The following is a 15,418-nucleotide window of genomic DNA, read 5'->3' as shown; positions in this document are numbered from 1 at the left end:
CAAAGCTGGTAATTTACTTTGCTGAAATCAAAACCTTCGAGCATATTGTCAAAAGTACATCTGTCTGTTTTTTGAAGTAAACCTTTCAAAACGGTAATAGGAAGATTTAGACTGTTCTATATTCCTATTTATTATGCACAATAAAGCCTTATATTGCGCTCATGCTGCTTGCATCGAGCTTGAAACAATTCAGAGGGTTCTTGTTGAGAGTGCAACCATCCTTAAAATAACGTCTACATATCGGTCGTATCGAAGGTGCAGTTATGAGTCTGAGTCGAAGTGCAGCTCCGGAAGTCGTGCTGAGAGCGAGTTTGTGACGAATTCTGTGGTCGCTGCAGGAGTGGCAGTGGCCTGTTGCACATCAGAGAACATTCGCTCCATGCGTTCCAGGATGACGTCGAGAGTTCCTTGCTGCTGCCTGTCATGCGTGTCTAGAATCAGTCCCAACGCGATGGTATCCGTAGGTATGGTGGCTGTTCCGGGATGAGCCGTATGTTTCAGTTCTCAGCGCCAGTTCTTGTAGCTGAGCACTGGTGGAGGATCTCTTTGCGATTCTACTTATGATTTCGGCAGCTTTTATAACATCCTTCAAGAATCCGTGCCGAGACTATGGTTAGTCTCCTTATGAAGTACCACGAAGAAAATGTGAGGCTTCTTATTATGTTCACTGAGAAATGAGAAGGCTCTGGTGTTAAGACAAACGGAGAAAATGACAATGACGTTTGCTTCCGAACAGAAAACCAACAGGAGGACAGGAGTATTCGAACTGATCGGAAAACTCGACTGTTTGATCACTGGAGCGGTTGAGAATGTTTGTCGTCGTCATTCATTAGGATCTGATAAGTATCTAAAAAGAATCGCAACTCGAATACGTTCAAGTATTGAAACTAAGAATCACAAGGCTCAAGTATCGACGCTTGAATAAGTATTCGAGAACTTCTGAGTTCTCTTACCGTCCGATAGTCGAGTACTCGAAGATCGAAACATTCAGGTAACTGATATATTCGTATTTCCATAATATCTATTATACAACCGAATGGGACGAACATAAAACCGACACAGAGAAAACCGTCCGAGCGCCGTTCAAGCGTGGGCGTGGTCATCTAGGGATGCGCTGCGCTCCTTGCTTGAAGCATTATTCCCTCAACAGTAATTGAACCAAAGAATTCGAACTAAAATAAAATAGTACCGCTTGAAACAACATATGCAATTGTTCCACAGTGAGTAGTGGTGCTACAACTGTTGCGACGACATCATGTTACATCTCCCGAGAGTACATAAAATCAAATACAGTTATGAGGTCATCTGCTCTCTGTGAGTAGATTCTGCGTTTCACGTTCACGTGGCTGAGCAATAGGGGGCTGCACATAAGCGATCGAGGAATCCTTTGTTTGTTCAACGGAGAGGCAAAATTGAAGAATCGTTCGCAAGTAGTTGTACATTTCCTCGCTCGAGTTGCTGCAGTTCGCTTGAGCGATATTGGTATCCGTTGCATGGTCGCAGATTTGCGACTGCCGCTTCCCTGATATTAACACATTCGCTCTCTTCTGTGTGTATTTGTATTTAATATGACATATATAAAACAACATCTCGTGCTATTGTTGCTTGATTCGCTTTCGAGATACGTTAGTGACTTTGAATGCCCCTTATTATTATTTATGGGATATATGATTGATATATGGGAACGGCGAGCCAAGCCACCAATTGATACTTGGGGGCTCTTCAGTTGGCGTGATAGATATAATAGACAATAGGCGTTTTTTTATATGGTAGGAGTTGTTAGATTAATGTAACTGCGCTTCCTTATTAGAGTATGCCTAATAAAGCTGGAAAATTTCCTTTCAGTGTATACAGCACTTACGCGCAACCGGTTGCATTAACGACATTACGAATGAGAAAAAACCAAAATTCATAAGGCTGATGATTTCGAAATAAGTCCACGGTTCATAGCAGTTTAAATTCACGAGGCTGAAAATGGTGGTAACCAAAGATTGCTATCATGGTCATTTCTATCTTTTTAACAGCAGCAAGATTTTTTTTTGTCAAGCTAACGCTCGAGAAATAGGAGAAGTCATAAAGTTGCAAACAAAAAATGTTCGGACTCATTTTAGCACTAACCCGTCTCCAACATCAGAATAGCACGACAGTGACGAAAGAATCAAACGGAGAACAATTTCCGTCCCGCGTGACTGAGGCGTTTCCTCCCACATGTTTTTCTTTGGTGGCAGCATACCACGAATCTGATGAAGGAATCCGTGGGTGAAGTTAGAGACGGGATCATAGATTGCGAGGTCCGGCGTAGCTCCGCTCATCTTCCCCTAATCGTCGTGGGAAAAAAAAACAGCGTGGAAGGCGACGTTCTTTACTACGAACTCAGCTGCAATGCGCCACCTTTGTGCACGTGCCGCGTCTACGAGCGAGCGGTCAATCATTAGTGAGAACTCCTCACCAGCCTTTTCAAGTAAAACCAACTAATAGCGTTGAGATGACCGGAGCGTGTACAAGGGTGTGCGTTCTAAAGTTCTTCGTAGGAACTGAAACGGTTCCCATACCGTTTTTTAGGATGACTTGGAGTAATTGAGTAGGACTACGCTCGTTTCCGTAATCTACAACCCGAACTCTACGTTTTTCATCGGATTTCCGCACCACGTTAATTTTAACTATCATGCATCTCAGTTTTTCACTTTTCCCACTGCATTGAACCCTAAAATGGGATTGGTCCACAGCGATCTACCCTGCGCCACGTTTTCACTTGATACATTGCAATCATGCAGTGAAGTGGGTGCTTTCGGCGCAATATTGATTGTCTCGAAATAATGTGATTCAGTCTTAAGGGTTTCAAGTCGGGGCTATTTGCTTCCAAATGAACAACTTGAGGTCACTCAAGAAATATCCATCTCTCCATGTCATATTTCTACTTATTATTTCTATTATACAAGCTAATCGAACGAACACCAAACGAATAACAAATGACATCAATGATAACGCTCTTACTACAGTTGGTGGACGTGGTCAACTACGGAACTGACATTTTTTCTGCCGTAATGATGAGTGCTGCCGATCTCTACCGTTAGCAAGATCACATTTCTTGGTAGCCAAGGTCAAGAATGCGCGGCGACCAAACCAGTTCCTAAAAGTGCACATCAAATCTTTTACTATTTTAATCATAATAGAAACCCATTTACTTTTATACCTCCAATAAGAGCAGATGCGAAACATGCCGACTTTACTCCCAATATCGGTATTTGTTAAACTAATTTATTGTGAGATCTTGGAATAGCGAATCCTTTAAAAAATCCAGGATGCCAAATTCGCTACATGATTCCTTACATTCAGAATAAAGTTCTGCAGAATAACGAATTCATTTCTGTGTTTTTGCTTTCTACTCTGTAGGAGAAACTGCGTTACTATTAGGGATCAAAAAGCACCGAAAAGAGCGGCGATCTAACCCACAATTGTTACGTAGTAACCTTGACTGCATCTGTTGCGTGTCTTCGAAACAATATCATCATTTCTCGTTTCTCGCTGTCACTGTCAATGTCGTTACCTTCTCTTCAACATTTCATTCAAGGATTACTAAGATATATAGCCCATATCTCGATATTTCCTTTCGCAACAGAGATGAGCTGATCATTTAACCACCGAGGAATTCGCTACTACTTATGTTCAATTTTTTTCTAACGTTGGACTTGAGCTAGTGAACTGAGGTGAGCTAACGAGACGAAAAGCAAGTACATCATCTCATTAGTGGAAAACCGAAATGGAGCTGAGAGCATAAGGACGTTTAATTCGTTCATGACGCACCATTTTTGGTCACAGTTCGACCCTGCTGAAGCTAGCGCCATTTATCGGTACAACTTCGACTATCCCCGTGTTCCGATTTTCAAAAACTCAAAGCCTTCAACACTTGAACGTTTGTGTTCGCTCTTATTCCAGTTAAGATGCTAAATGCATTAATACATACATATTTCTCCCCACAATTTTTGATAATTATGAACAACTCATCTATATTTTATGAGAACGTTATTGTTTTTTTTTAAATGAAAACGTCAGCCGTAATAAAGTTTGTTAAAAATCTTGGCTGTTGCTTAAATTGAACTATCATCTATATTTGTGAAAAGATGTTGTAGATGTTTAACACATAAGGGCTTGACGAAAGCTTGATGAGGGTTCCCGTTTGATATGGGACCCTGCGTTGGTCGTGGTTTCTTAGTTCCCATTTGATATGGGACCTTGCGTTATTTTTGACTTTTCGCCTGTGGATCCTATTGTCCCTAGTGGCAGTTATTTTGTACTAGCCCTTTCTGGGAAAATGTAGTTGAGGGCACTCAGTGGCGACCTTTTTTCTCGATGTTCTTCCTTTCTTCTCTTGGTGATTTTATCTTACATGTCATAGCTAATGCTTAGGCATTAGGGCCCCGATTGTTTTAATTATTTTCTTCGAGAAAAAGGGCGCCACTGATACCCCAACCACATGTTACCCGCACTATCTTGTCCTTCATAGCTTTCGATCACTTTTCTCTCCGTAATAGTGCATGAGGAATATGAATATGAATAGGATCACGCACATGTGTAACTAAGAACCGTTCCTTGATGCCGATCATCAGTGTAAAATGATGACTTGACGTCACATGGACTGTTTCAGGGCACCTAACTTCCAAAATCGAAGATGGCCATTAAAAGTGAATCAAACGCGCGTATTGCAAATAAATACGCGCATACATGTCATCTCGATATGACGTGGCACTTTCCACGTGAGAATTTCAATGGCAAAAACCGCCATGAGCTTATGACTTGGCAGTATTTTATACTTTTATCTAACGCCTATGACGATGGATGGACTATTTTATAACAGTTAACTTCTGAAATGTTGAATAAAATAAAAAGTAGAGTAAATAACAGTTAGAATCTGCCAATACATCCGTTGAGATTAAGCGGAAGTCACACCTACAGATGGTAAAGTGTTTTCATTGTGCTTTTCCCACGTTGCGACCATAGTCGGGCCAAAACGACATGAAGCAATTACATGAATTGCATGAGCGACTGCACTCGAAGCTGTGCGGTGGAGACAGCGCTTGGAATCGAGGTGGGACCATAACTGCAGAGATGGCTGGCGGTAGCGAGGATCCCTACACGACCCCAACCGCTACGCTCCAACGCGTCGCTTCGAGCGCAGCCGCTTACGCAACTGTCCGTGCTTTACACCGTTTTTACCCAACTATAAATCCCTACGAAGAGATCCTTAGAGATCCCTTGATAGCAGAACAAACGACGGGACTAGTGGGGGCACTTCATTCTGGTTATTTAATCCCATCCATGCACTCTTACATGATTAAAAAAATAGTGAAAAACCATAAAAAAAAGAGGTCCAAGAGCTCTCTCTACAATACATCATTACATTGAGTCCTTACATTTGCCACCGCACGCATGGTGTAGACCTGACGCATTGAATTCTCGGCAGAGGCGGTCATTGGGCACCACATGCCGGTATCTCAGGGACTATAACAGATTTGGGCGATGACATTTATGAGATGCTTGGAGCTTTCTTCTTGTTTTTTTTTTTATTTGCCGTTGTTTTAAACAACTGTTTGTGATTAGATTATTATATTGATTTTTAGTTCATAGGCGTAGCAAATCCTTTTTTGCAAGCATCTGCACCGTTGTGGAATCCTATCGCTGCCGGTGGTGCCTGTCTTCGCAGGGACTTGATCCATCAGACCGACAATGCGATCGGCAGCGATTATTGCAGGGTTTATCTAGCGTTTACCGTTTTTCACACGTCGAAACGAATTTACGAAGGACTAAACAGTACCACCAAATAGTCAACAGATGCGATGTGAATATAAGCTTTGGGAAGCGATGTTTAAACCTTTCCGCGCTGCTAAATCCCCTGTAGCGATAGTCGCATAATTGGGCTGCAAAAGGACGGAAGTTTATGCCATATCTAAGAAGTTCAGGATGTCCAGTGATAAGAACCATATTGATCCTAACCGAGCAACACACGAAGAATGCTCTGATTGCAAGAGGAACACAGATCGTATTCAGCGTAGTTTCAGTGTAAATGTAGTGGTTGATGCTGCTGGCGGTTATATAAGAGATGCTCATTCTGCACTATACCTTATTGACACTTTCTAACTAATTTTTCTAGCTTTTTTTTTAAATTTTATTCACTCTTTTTCAGTTCCTTATTATGTCGTAGCATCTACCACGTTGTGTGCAATTACATTTGTGGTTTTTTTTTTGTGTATTTACTCTGTCTTTGTTCACGTGATACTCTTTCGGGGTTACAACGACGGTACCGCGCATACCACCATGTCCGGCAGATTCTTTGGAAAAGACGCATGAGAAGGAGAAGCAGCAAAAACAAGGAGTTGTTGATGGAGGGGCTACCGACGACACCGCAGCATTCCGCACTTTGCATGATTCTTCATTTTTTCTTCAACAGGAGTGTTTTTTGTGCGCAAAGCCCGAGAGTGCGCATGCGCTCTGGGAAGGCATCCCTCCCGTGAGCAGAGTTCATGGGGATGCTGTCGACGAGACGCATCAGTTGACAACTAGGTCATCTCTATGTGCAAGTGCAGATATTTTGCCTACAACGTGGAATTCTGAATGCATCAGAATAAATGAGTCGACCCCGGTTCGCAAACAGAACATCTGGTCGGTTGAACGTTGTTTTGCTCGATGAATCCAGAATTCACTGTTTTCCACATCCATACCTGAACCAACTAAAAATGTTTGACCCAAACTTCTAGAAATAGTGACAAGGTCTTTGATGTGAAACGTGAAATATTTTAATCGTTCTCAAAGTGTTACTGATTTTTCCGACTGATTTTGTTATTGCTTATCTCTTAAGTTGTTTCACAGAGCGTTTCATGGTTGACTTAAAGAAATGCGAACATTTTCGTCCTCATCCCTATTATCATTAGGACAGAAAATACTCTACATTATTGTTTCCCAAATCCACCGGATTACCGAACTTCTCCTATTTCAGCCTATGCAAATCACTCTGGAGGAAACCTGGTAGTGGTCGACCTCTGGGACCGATTATTTCAAACCGTAGCAAAGTGGATTTCTCAATGAAGGTGCTCTGTGCTTAGCAGACGACGCCCTAATAAAAATTCTTCTTTTGGCAAAGAGATCACTCATAAAACAGCTTTATAGAGAGTTTTTGTTTCAATCTGTTTGGGCCCCCATTCACATGGCAAGAGTTTTCGTGGTGAGGAAAATGAAGATAACATTCGTCTTTTGATCACCTCTAAGAGATCAGATTTGATGGCTAAAATCCTTCTCAATGATGCAGAGCTCATTGTACTAGCTCCAGAAGGATATGACCAAAGCCAAAATGAGTAAACTTTGGTTTTTTTTTCATTTGGGGGGGGGGGAGAGAGTGCAGTCATTCAACCGCGCCCTTATTGACATGTACTCGAGCTGCACTTTGAGCGCAGAGACAGTAAAGATCGTTCTTAACCTCAAACGTCTTTCCCATTCTAGAACTATTTGAGAAGGCGAACGTTCATCGGTCGATAGGTATTCCACTGGAAGTGAATAGCCGGCTCAGTCAGGGCACTAAAACGTAAGCACTATTCCTGGAGCATTTATGACATGGAGGCTAAAACTACTAAGAAAAAGGAAGACATAGCTAGAAATACTACTAATAATAATACTATGACTTCTTCAAACTCTCCAAACAGGCCTACTGGAGGTCAAAAGCTAAAATATATCATGTGTTACTTCCAACGAAAGTAAAAATGGCTTCTCCGCTATCCGCATCTGACAGCTAAGAGCGGTCTTTGCGCTCCATGGACTTTTTTTGCGTCCTGAGTGCAGATCGAGTGCAGTTCAATAGGAGCGCAGTTGGGTACTCACCCCCGCCCCTTCCCCGCCCCTCCCCCCTCCGATTACACCTTATCCGGCAGATAGATATACCTTAAGGCAGAAATCGTCAGGTTGCAAGTTTGGAAGTTTATTCTTGAGGATTTAAAAGTACAATAATGATTAAATTGATATCTTCAAGAATATTCCAGAATCTACTGACTCGATGTATTCAATCCAAAATGTATAATTCCGTAAGAATTCGAGAAATAAGTTTTTTTTTTCGTGGATAAGCTGTTTACTTTCCCTTATCTTTTTGATTTTAATGTTGTGGTATTTCAGTATCATTGATGACTCATTGCCTCAGCATTGACGTCTCACAAAAGGAATTCTGGGAAAAAATCACAAATGCGTCATACAATGGCGTTCTATTTCCGACGCCTGGAATCATCCAGCGCGTCCTTTCATCACCTGCGAGTACATCGCTTGCCGTGCCGTGCCGGAAAAGGCGTGGCTTACGGTGGCTGGGCAACTCCGTCGTGCATGTCGTTCCCGATTAGCAAATTCCTTCCTTCATTTCCAGCTAATCTGCTTGTAATCAATTTATTTCACAAAGACATCGGCCTTCTTGACTCTTTTCGCTGGTACTATAAAATTGTGTAACTACGTACAGGGCGCGTATTAAATGCATATGCGAATCTTGAGCTATCGATCGAAAGAGGTCATTTCGTTGTGGGCCACGTTTGTGCTTATTTATTCGCTTTCTTGTCTAGATTACTGTTTTATTGTCATTCGTTGTCTTTTCTGTTTACGGTGCCCTTATTGCTTGTTTGTTTCTCCTCTGTTTGTTATACTTTGGAGTGAATATGATACAATTCTGATTTTTTTTTTGATTTTTCAGTTTTACTACTTTAATCTTACGATAGGACTTTACATCGAAATAGCTGCAGCGAGTTTTGAAGAATAGCCACATTTGCATCTCTTTTTACATGTGAAATATCTCTCTGTGTTGCTTGGATAAGGATGTGATCAGTTCCGAAAATTCCCAAGGAACATGCTGTTAACCGATAATAAGTGATCCAGACGAGCATAAGAAACACTAAGTTCATTATTTAGCTAGCCAACCCTCATTTTATAGGCCAGACATGCGTTCATAAACCTAAAACGATTCTGAATTTAAGGGCGCGTTGACGCATTGCAAGGTGTTTGTAGAAGGAGAATAACTTTAACTTTAGGTTGTACTACTTTATTACTACAACCGCAAGATCTTCTGAGCCTTTTGTTTTTTTCTTCTGGATTCTGGACTGTTTCTCCCCATTCTTTTGCATAATATGAAGAACAAGGAGAGAAAGTGTAGTGGGGGCGTTCAAAGCGCTCTTATTTCGGGAAGTGAATAACTAACTCGGTGCCGCGAAACCTAAACACTAGTCTTCTAAAGCTAAAGCTGCTAAGACAAAAAAAGAAGGCAAAGGTTGAGTTAAGGTCTGCCAAAGAATCACTTTTTATTCGACATCTAAGAATGGAGAATTTTCGCGTCATATGTAAACATGGAGAATATGTCCTACCCGTAGTTGAAGCCGTTCTTTTTTTCTGGGTCTCGTTATCTGACGTGCTTTTCTGTTATCAGTTTCTATCTCTCAAAACCGGCAGATTTTTCGTTTTTTTTTATATGTGCTAGGTTTCTTCGACTGCATTGACATGTTAAACACAGCAACCATCTATGTGCTTATCTTGGTGTCGATTAGGAACAGGGAGGACAATCCACCGTAGTTTCCTCAGTTTTCGGGTGCAGTCTTCTTGATGGATTCGTCACTTTCTCCGACTTTATCTTTTATCAAGTTTAGTCCTCCTATGCTACATACCAATCAAAATTTCGGATTGCAAAAGTTCATAATGAAACGTAATGTATCTAATGTGTTGGTATCGTTAGGTTTCATCATCACTGAGCTTTGTGGTGGTATGCTTTTTAGGCAATGCTAAGTACTGCCAATTCTAGGTTCAGTGCAGGTATTCTTACCTTTCATCACGCACTTCACAAACTAAGCCTTCAAATATTTCGTAGGACTTCCACGAAAAAGTGCAAGTACAGGTGCTACGGGAGTTCACAACCGCAAAAGACAAAGCCACGGGATGTGACTAAGCAACATTGTTCTCCATCAAGCAGATGTCTTCATTACTTTCGCTCGCAAATCGAGCTGAACATTTTTTTTTGGAAATGATAATCGTGCTTTTGTATCCTCTTTTTATTGTTCTCAGTTGATCGGTGTCTCCTGACTTGACTTTCCTTTTGTATGGATACCCATTTAGATTTTTTTTTTATTTTTTTTTAGAATCAGAAATTGCTGCAGCGGTTATTATATCGCAAGTCGTAAATTACTGCTTGTTGTTTGTTTTTAAGAATTGGGACCTTTTATTCTTTCTTTTAGTAAATCCTACCTTCATAGGCTTTCTGGATTAGGGATGTCAAAGTGTTAGTAAAACATCATCTCTCCGCCTCATCTTTTCTGTACAGACCAGAAGCCGATAATCCTTTTTCTGTTTCCTATGACCTCCTTCCTTCCTATCCTCAATCATATGACTCAATGCAACACCAAAAAACTCCATTTCTTTCTCATCAACGCTGGTGTCGCTTTTATACGTAGAGAATTCCTAGTTGTTCTACAATCCCAGAGGTTTTAACATTTTTTATTAGTTGGCAAGATTATACACAGTGCAGATAACATATTTTATCATATTCATCATTGCGCTTTTGCGTTGATAGACAAAAGTAAAACGGAAAGTCACTGACGTATCAATCCACTAGGGATACACTAACGCGTTTTACTGCAATTTGCAATCGTTGGGGTTTTGGAACGCGTCTTGGCGTATCCACTGACTTGGGAGGGGGACGGGGGCAAGTCGATGATCAAGTCATTGTTTTTATCCTCCTGGAGAAGTCTGGCACCAGTCGACCCTGAAGGGATGAAATGCTTGTTTGGCACGGGGGCAATTTCGAGAATCGATCGATCACACCGCATCCTCTTACCGACTGCCTTACACCCGCCTTTGATACATACTACAACGCATTAGTGGCGGCCGCAAAAATTTTTGTCGAAGAGGGCACACAACTAAAAGAAAAAATTGTGCATGAAAAGTGCAGCGCGATTTCAGAAGTATATGTAAAAGATCTTTCAAACGTCGTTACTGAAAACAATAACATTAACATTTTGATAAGCGGAGAAAAATAACAGTCAAAAGCAAGCCTTTGTTTAGTTTGTAGAAATTTTCAGGAATAAAAACGCGAGAAAGAACGAGGAGGATTTCTGAAGTTACCCGCATGTGTGAGTAGGCCAATTGCTTCTTACTTTCCAAATAAACAGACTTTTAGTATGTTGCATAATAAATGATATATTCTTGTTACTCAACAGCATTTTTGAACACTTGCGGAATTGCGTCATACAGATCCTTTCAGGAGACATTAATGCCCAAATCTTGGGTAAAGTCAGGTCAAAATGGCATGAAGGCCGGTGCAGTTGCGTAAGCGGATCTACTCGAAGCGGCACAGTGGAGCGTAGCGATTTTTCTCGAAGATCCTTGCTAGAACCCCACATCGCTGCTGTTCGCGATCCCCATCTTAAGCGTTGCGAAGGTGGCTGCTTGCGCTACTGCAACTATCTTCATGTCGTTTTCACCTGAAGAGGTGAGGGCGGGAGAGGGTGGCGTCTTCACCAAAAAAGAAGCTAGTGTAAAAGAGAGTGTCTTGGTAGTCACGTGCATCCGCTCAGCACCGCAAACCCGTTGATTGTACTCTCATAGTTCCACAAGACATCATGTGTACCTTATAAACATGCTATTGTTCTGGAAAAGAAGTCTGTATTTGTGGTCAACTTCCAATTCAACCTCATTAGACGAAGTTTTTGCCATTTCTGAGGATTTTGTAGTTTAACCGAAATGGTTTGTTCCTACGTCAGACGAAGGCCATCTTTTGAGCGACGACAAAATACTTCTACTTTGTCATACACAGAACCCTTTTTGTGCTACGTTTATGGTCGACTTATGAAGATGTCTCAGTATAGGAAGATTGAAGAGCTTTTTTGAGAATGTATAACATTTATAAAGTCCTCTAAGAGATCCGGTGTTTTTTAAATGCTAAATTCAGCATATCAGAAAACTGGTGAAGTTGAGATTTTTTATGGACAATATACTGGTTACGATGTACATCATGAATATGAGCGTGTTCAAGCTCAATTCTTCTTAAAAAAAAAAAAAACTTGAGAAACTGCGTAGGGAATTTCTACTACACCTTACTGTCACCCTCGTTAGACGAGCAGTTTTCCAGTCATTCTTCAAGACGATTACAAGAAATTGAACTAGGACTTCAAAGTGAGAGATTGAAGTAGGACTCAAGCTCATATTGTACACTCCGAACTCTATGTTGTTTATGGAAGGTACCAGCATCGTCAATTTCGTGATGTGGTGCCTATAAAATGTCTGACTGTAAGTTTGGTCCGCTCCTATCATCTATTCATATCCATTAAATCTTCAAAATAGCGAAAACAGATGGTTTTCTGTGGCATGCTTTGACTTGCTTAGTACACTAGTACGACTTCGATATTACGCTGTACAACTGATTCCATAACAGTTAACAACATAGGTAGGGTACAGTCGGGTCAAAACAACATAAAGCACAGACACTTGCGTAAGCGTCTGCGCTCGAACGGGTTCGAATTGAGGTGGGTCCATTGCGAACTGCGCCGATTCGAACGCAGCCGCGTTGGCGGCGCGGTTCAGCGGCTTTGAACTGTGCCTTACACAACTGTCCGTGGTTCATGTCGTTTTGATCCAACTATAACATGAAGTAAAGGATAAAGTGTCTGACGTTAATCAATCCGATTGGGATGCGCCCCCACGTTCACTTCAGCTCAGAATCGTTTGAGGTTCACGAACTTGTAACTGGCCTATACAATGACTTGCGGTGGCTAGCGGATGTGTCAAGTCAGTGTTTTTATCCTGCAGGAAGGGGAACCTCTAACCGCTACACTACACCTGCCCTTAACTACAACATAGGTAGATATAATTAGTATTCCAAAGTAATCGCAAGGTTCGATTTAGAATGTGTGTGAGGAAGCATCTTGACATTTTAAGAGAGTGTCTTCGCGACAGATCTGCCGCAATAATGGATAAATGGGATTACAGTGTACACATATATTACATTAGTGATCAGCTCCGCGAATCTTGGCAAGTTTCATTAAAAGCTTACTTCAAGTTCTTTCCCAATTGTAAAAAGTGCTTTTTGGAGAACTACTTAACTTTGTGAATACTGTCTCAACCATCGCGGGCAGGAACCAGCCAGATCATTAAAATATATTAAAACAAATAAAGAATAAGATAAATTGCACAGGTAAGGATAGGAACGATGAATGCAAATAGAACGGTAACACTACTTCGCAAAACTCTTCTTTATGGCGTATTATGGAGTATGACCGGATTGGTCATCTCATATTTGACCTATATTTTAACGTTTGGGCTGCTATGTATCATTCATTCATACGCGCCCACGTGTTTTTGTTTCCTTTCCGCTGTGTCTCAAATGCAGTACTGAGTTGCGTTGTGATTTTTGCGCCTTCTTTTAGGGTTACCTTGCTCAGAGAGCATGAGCTGTAGTTCGAGTTCTCGTAGTAGTGAAGAATCTCTTGAAGTGGTTGAGCTAGCCGATTGCGATTTGACGGAGCCCAGTTGTTCAGATGTTGATTTAAATTCAAAGCTGTGAGTTTTCTTATACAATATTGACTTCTTTGTATATCCGCTGCTGAATGAGAGAAATTTCTGTAGAGACGCGGTAGGAGCTTCACACTCGTATGTAAACTTCCATCCGTCTGCGGTAGGCTCCACCCTTTGGACCAATACTAACGCGCCGCGAAATTCAAAATAGTACACCGAGTAACTACTTCCCCTGTTGCTTCAGAGGAATAAGCTTAGAAGAAGGTAAAAAATGGGTGCCTTAAGGTGTTTCACGTACTCTTACGTTAAAAAGTACGAGGAGAATATCACAATAAACCTTAATCCAAGAAAGAAAGAAAGTATGATCTCCGAATTTCAAACTGAGTAGGGGATGAAATTGGAGCTTAGGCTTTTCGATCCTTATCATACAGCTAACGACGATTCAACTAACTGCATAGTTGACATTTTTTACTCTCTCTGTCCAGTTTTCTTATCGTTGTTCCACTTGCTCTTGCATAGATCTTATTTATTACTATCACTTATTTAATTTGAGTTTTCATTCTCTTTCTGATTTATTACATCCCTGTTTTACTTGATTAGTTTTCTTTTAATTCTATTTGTTTCATACAGGCGGACTTCTTTCAACATAATTAAGTTCATTTTCATTTGATCCCCACAGTATCAAGTATTGACACAGTAGCTGGACACCCGCTTTTAACCTCGCTACTGTTTTAGCTTTAGTGACGGAAAAAGAAACGACGTTATGGTACGTTATCTAATAGCATCACCAGAGCCAAGTGCTTCAGTAGCTCTGATTTGGTTCTAAATTTTTTTGAGCAGATGTGTGAGGTTGGGAAGTAGTAAAATTCGGTAACACAAATAACAATAATTCGGTAACAGAGTACTTATGCTTTCGCACAGACTTACATACTTACTTGCTTAATCGGTAGGCTGATGTCATCGCCTGACGCGATTACTCGCATCTTCGTCGAGGTGCGCCGTCCTTGAACGCAGATCTGCTCAACCTTCTCGATCTTCTGCGAGAGCTTGCACAGAATCAATCCATTCGTCGCTATTCCATATTCTGTGAAAGCTTACGTCTCGCCTGAACTGCCTATCTACGCCGGGTGCCCTCAGATCCTCTTTGACCACCTCAGCCTAGAACTTCAGTTTTCGGCCAAGTGCTTCTTTCAGCTCGAACCCGACACACTTCTCAGAACTCATTGAACACGACGATCTGCCGGTCTCCTTTGACCAAAGAAGCGAAGACGATTTACTTTAGCCACTTTCGATGGCGGTGCAAGATGTTGATATCTTCACGTGTCATCTGCTGGTATACCACATCTATTTCTGCGTAAAGATCTTTGTTGTGGCACACCCTAGACCAAAAGTAGCCAAGTAGCCGTCTAAGCAGCTTTCGTTTCCTGCAGTCAAGCCTCTCCATAACCGTTGATGGTGCTCCCCAAGTCTTCGATCCGTACATATGATGGGGCGAATTGCGGATAGGTAGACTCGCAGCTTGACTTCGTTGTTGATGGGAGTCGACTACAGACATTTCGTTAAGGAGTTAAATGCAGAAGTGGTCCTAGCGCATCTTTGCTGAACATCTCTCTCGTAGCAGCCGTTGTTTTTCAGCGTACAGCCCAGATAACAGAACTCATCGACGAGTTCTATCGATTTTCCGTCCACCCTGATTCCCGTATAAGGTCTTGAAGAGATCCACATCTCTTTGCGTTTATCAGGGCGTAGACGTAGTCCATAGGCTGCAACCAACTTCGATACAAGGCTGACAAGATGTTGAAGTTTCGTACTGCTTTCCGCGAATACAACAACATTGACAGCGTACTCGAGGTCAGTCAAGGGGCACCCTCATGGTGCTAAGACAATGTCGGCAGGACACTGGTCG

The 15,418-nt window shown here is 41.6% G+C and overlaps 3 protein-coding genes across 5 annotated transcripts in view; 2 read left to right on the top strand and 1 right to left on the bottom strand.

Moving 5' to 3' along the window:
- Positions 1-133: 133 nt before the first annotated feature.
- Positions 134-487, top strand: RB195_013898 (uncharacterized protein; the record flags this gene model as incomplete). The annotated part of the gene is made up of 1 exon (XM_064203922.1): positions 134-487. The coding sequence occupies one exon, from the start codon at positions 134-136 to the stop codon at positions 485-487; it is 354 nt and encodes a 117-aa protein (XP_064059803.1).
- RB195_013897 (uncharacterized protein) lies at positions 262-2,312 on the bottom strand (the record flags this gene model as incomplete). Of its 2 annotated transcripts, none has more annotated exons than XM_064203920.1 (2): positions 262-418; positions 2,119-2,312. In XM_064203920.1, the coding sequence occupies 2 exons, from the start codon at positions 2,310-2,312 to the stop codon at positions 262-264; spliced, it is 351 nt and encodes a 116-aa protein (XP_064059801.1). The 2 variants fall into 2 exon arrangements, with proteins under 2 accessions (XP_064059801.1, XP_064059802.1); XM_064203921.1 differs by lacking the exon at positions 262-418 and adding an exon at positions 1,396-1,522.
- Positions 2,313-11,128: 8,816 nt separating this feature from the next.
- RB195_013896 (uncharacterized protein) overlaps positions 11,129-15,418 on the top strand; it is a gene marked incomplete at both ends in the record, with an annotated part of 18,017 nt that continues 13,727 nt past the window's right edge. Inside the window, 2 exons of one of the 2 annotated variants that reach the window (XM_064203919.1) lie at positions 11,129-11,132; positions 13,425-13,557. In XM_064203919.1, the coding sequence (XP_064059800.1) occupies positions 11,129-11,132; positions 13,425-13,557 (137 nt within the window). Of the gene's footprint in view, positions 11,133-13,424; positions 13,558-15,418 lie in introns of those variants that run through there. The other variant, XM_013444979.2, reaches the window with a different exon arrangement.

This window comes from Necator americanus, chromosome V (assembly GCF_031761385.1).
Source record: "Necator americanus strain Aroian chromosome V, whole genome shotgun sequence".
NCBI lineage: Eukaryota > Metazoa > Nematoda > Chromadorea > Rhabditida > Ancylostomatidae > Necator > Necator americanus.
Note: the sequence above shows the minus strand (reverse complement) of the source record. Positions and strands in the feature narration are given on the sequence as shown.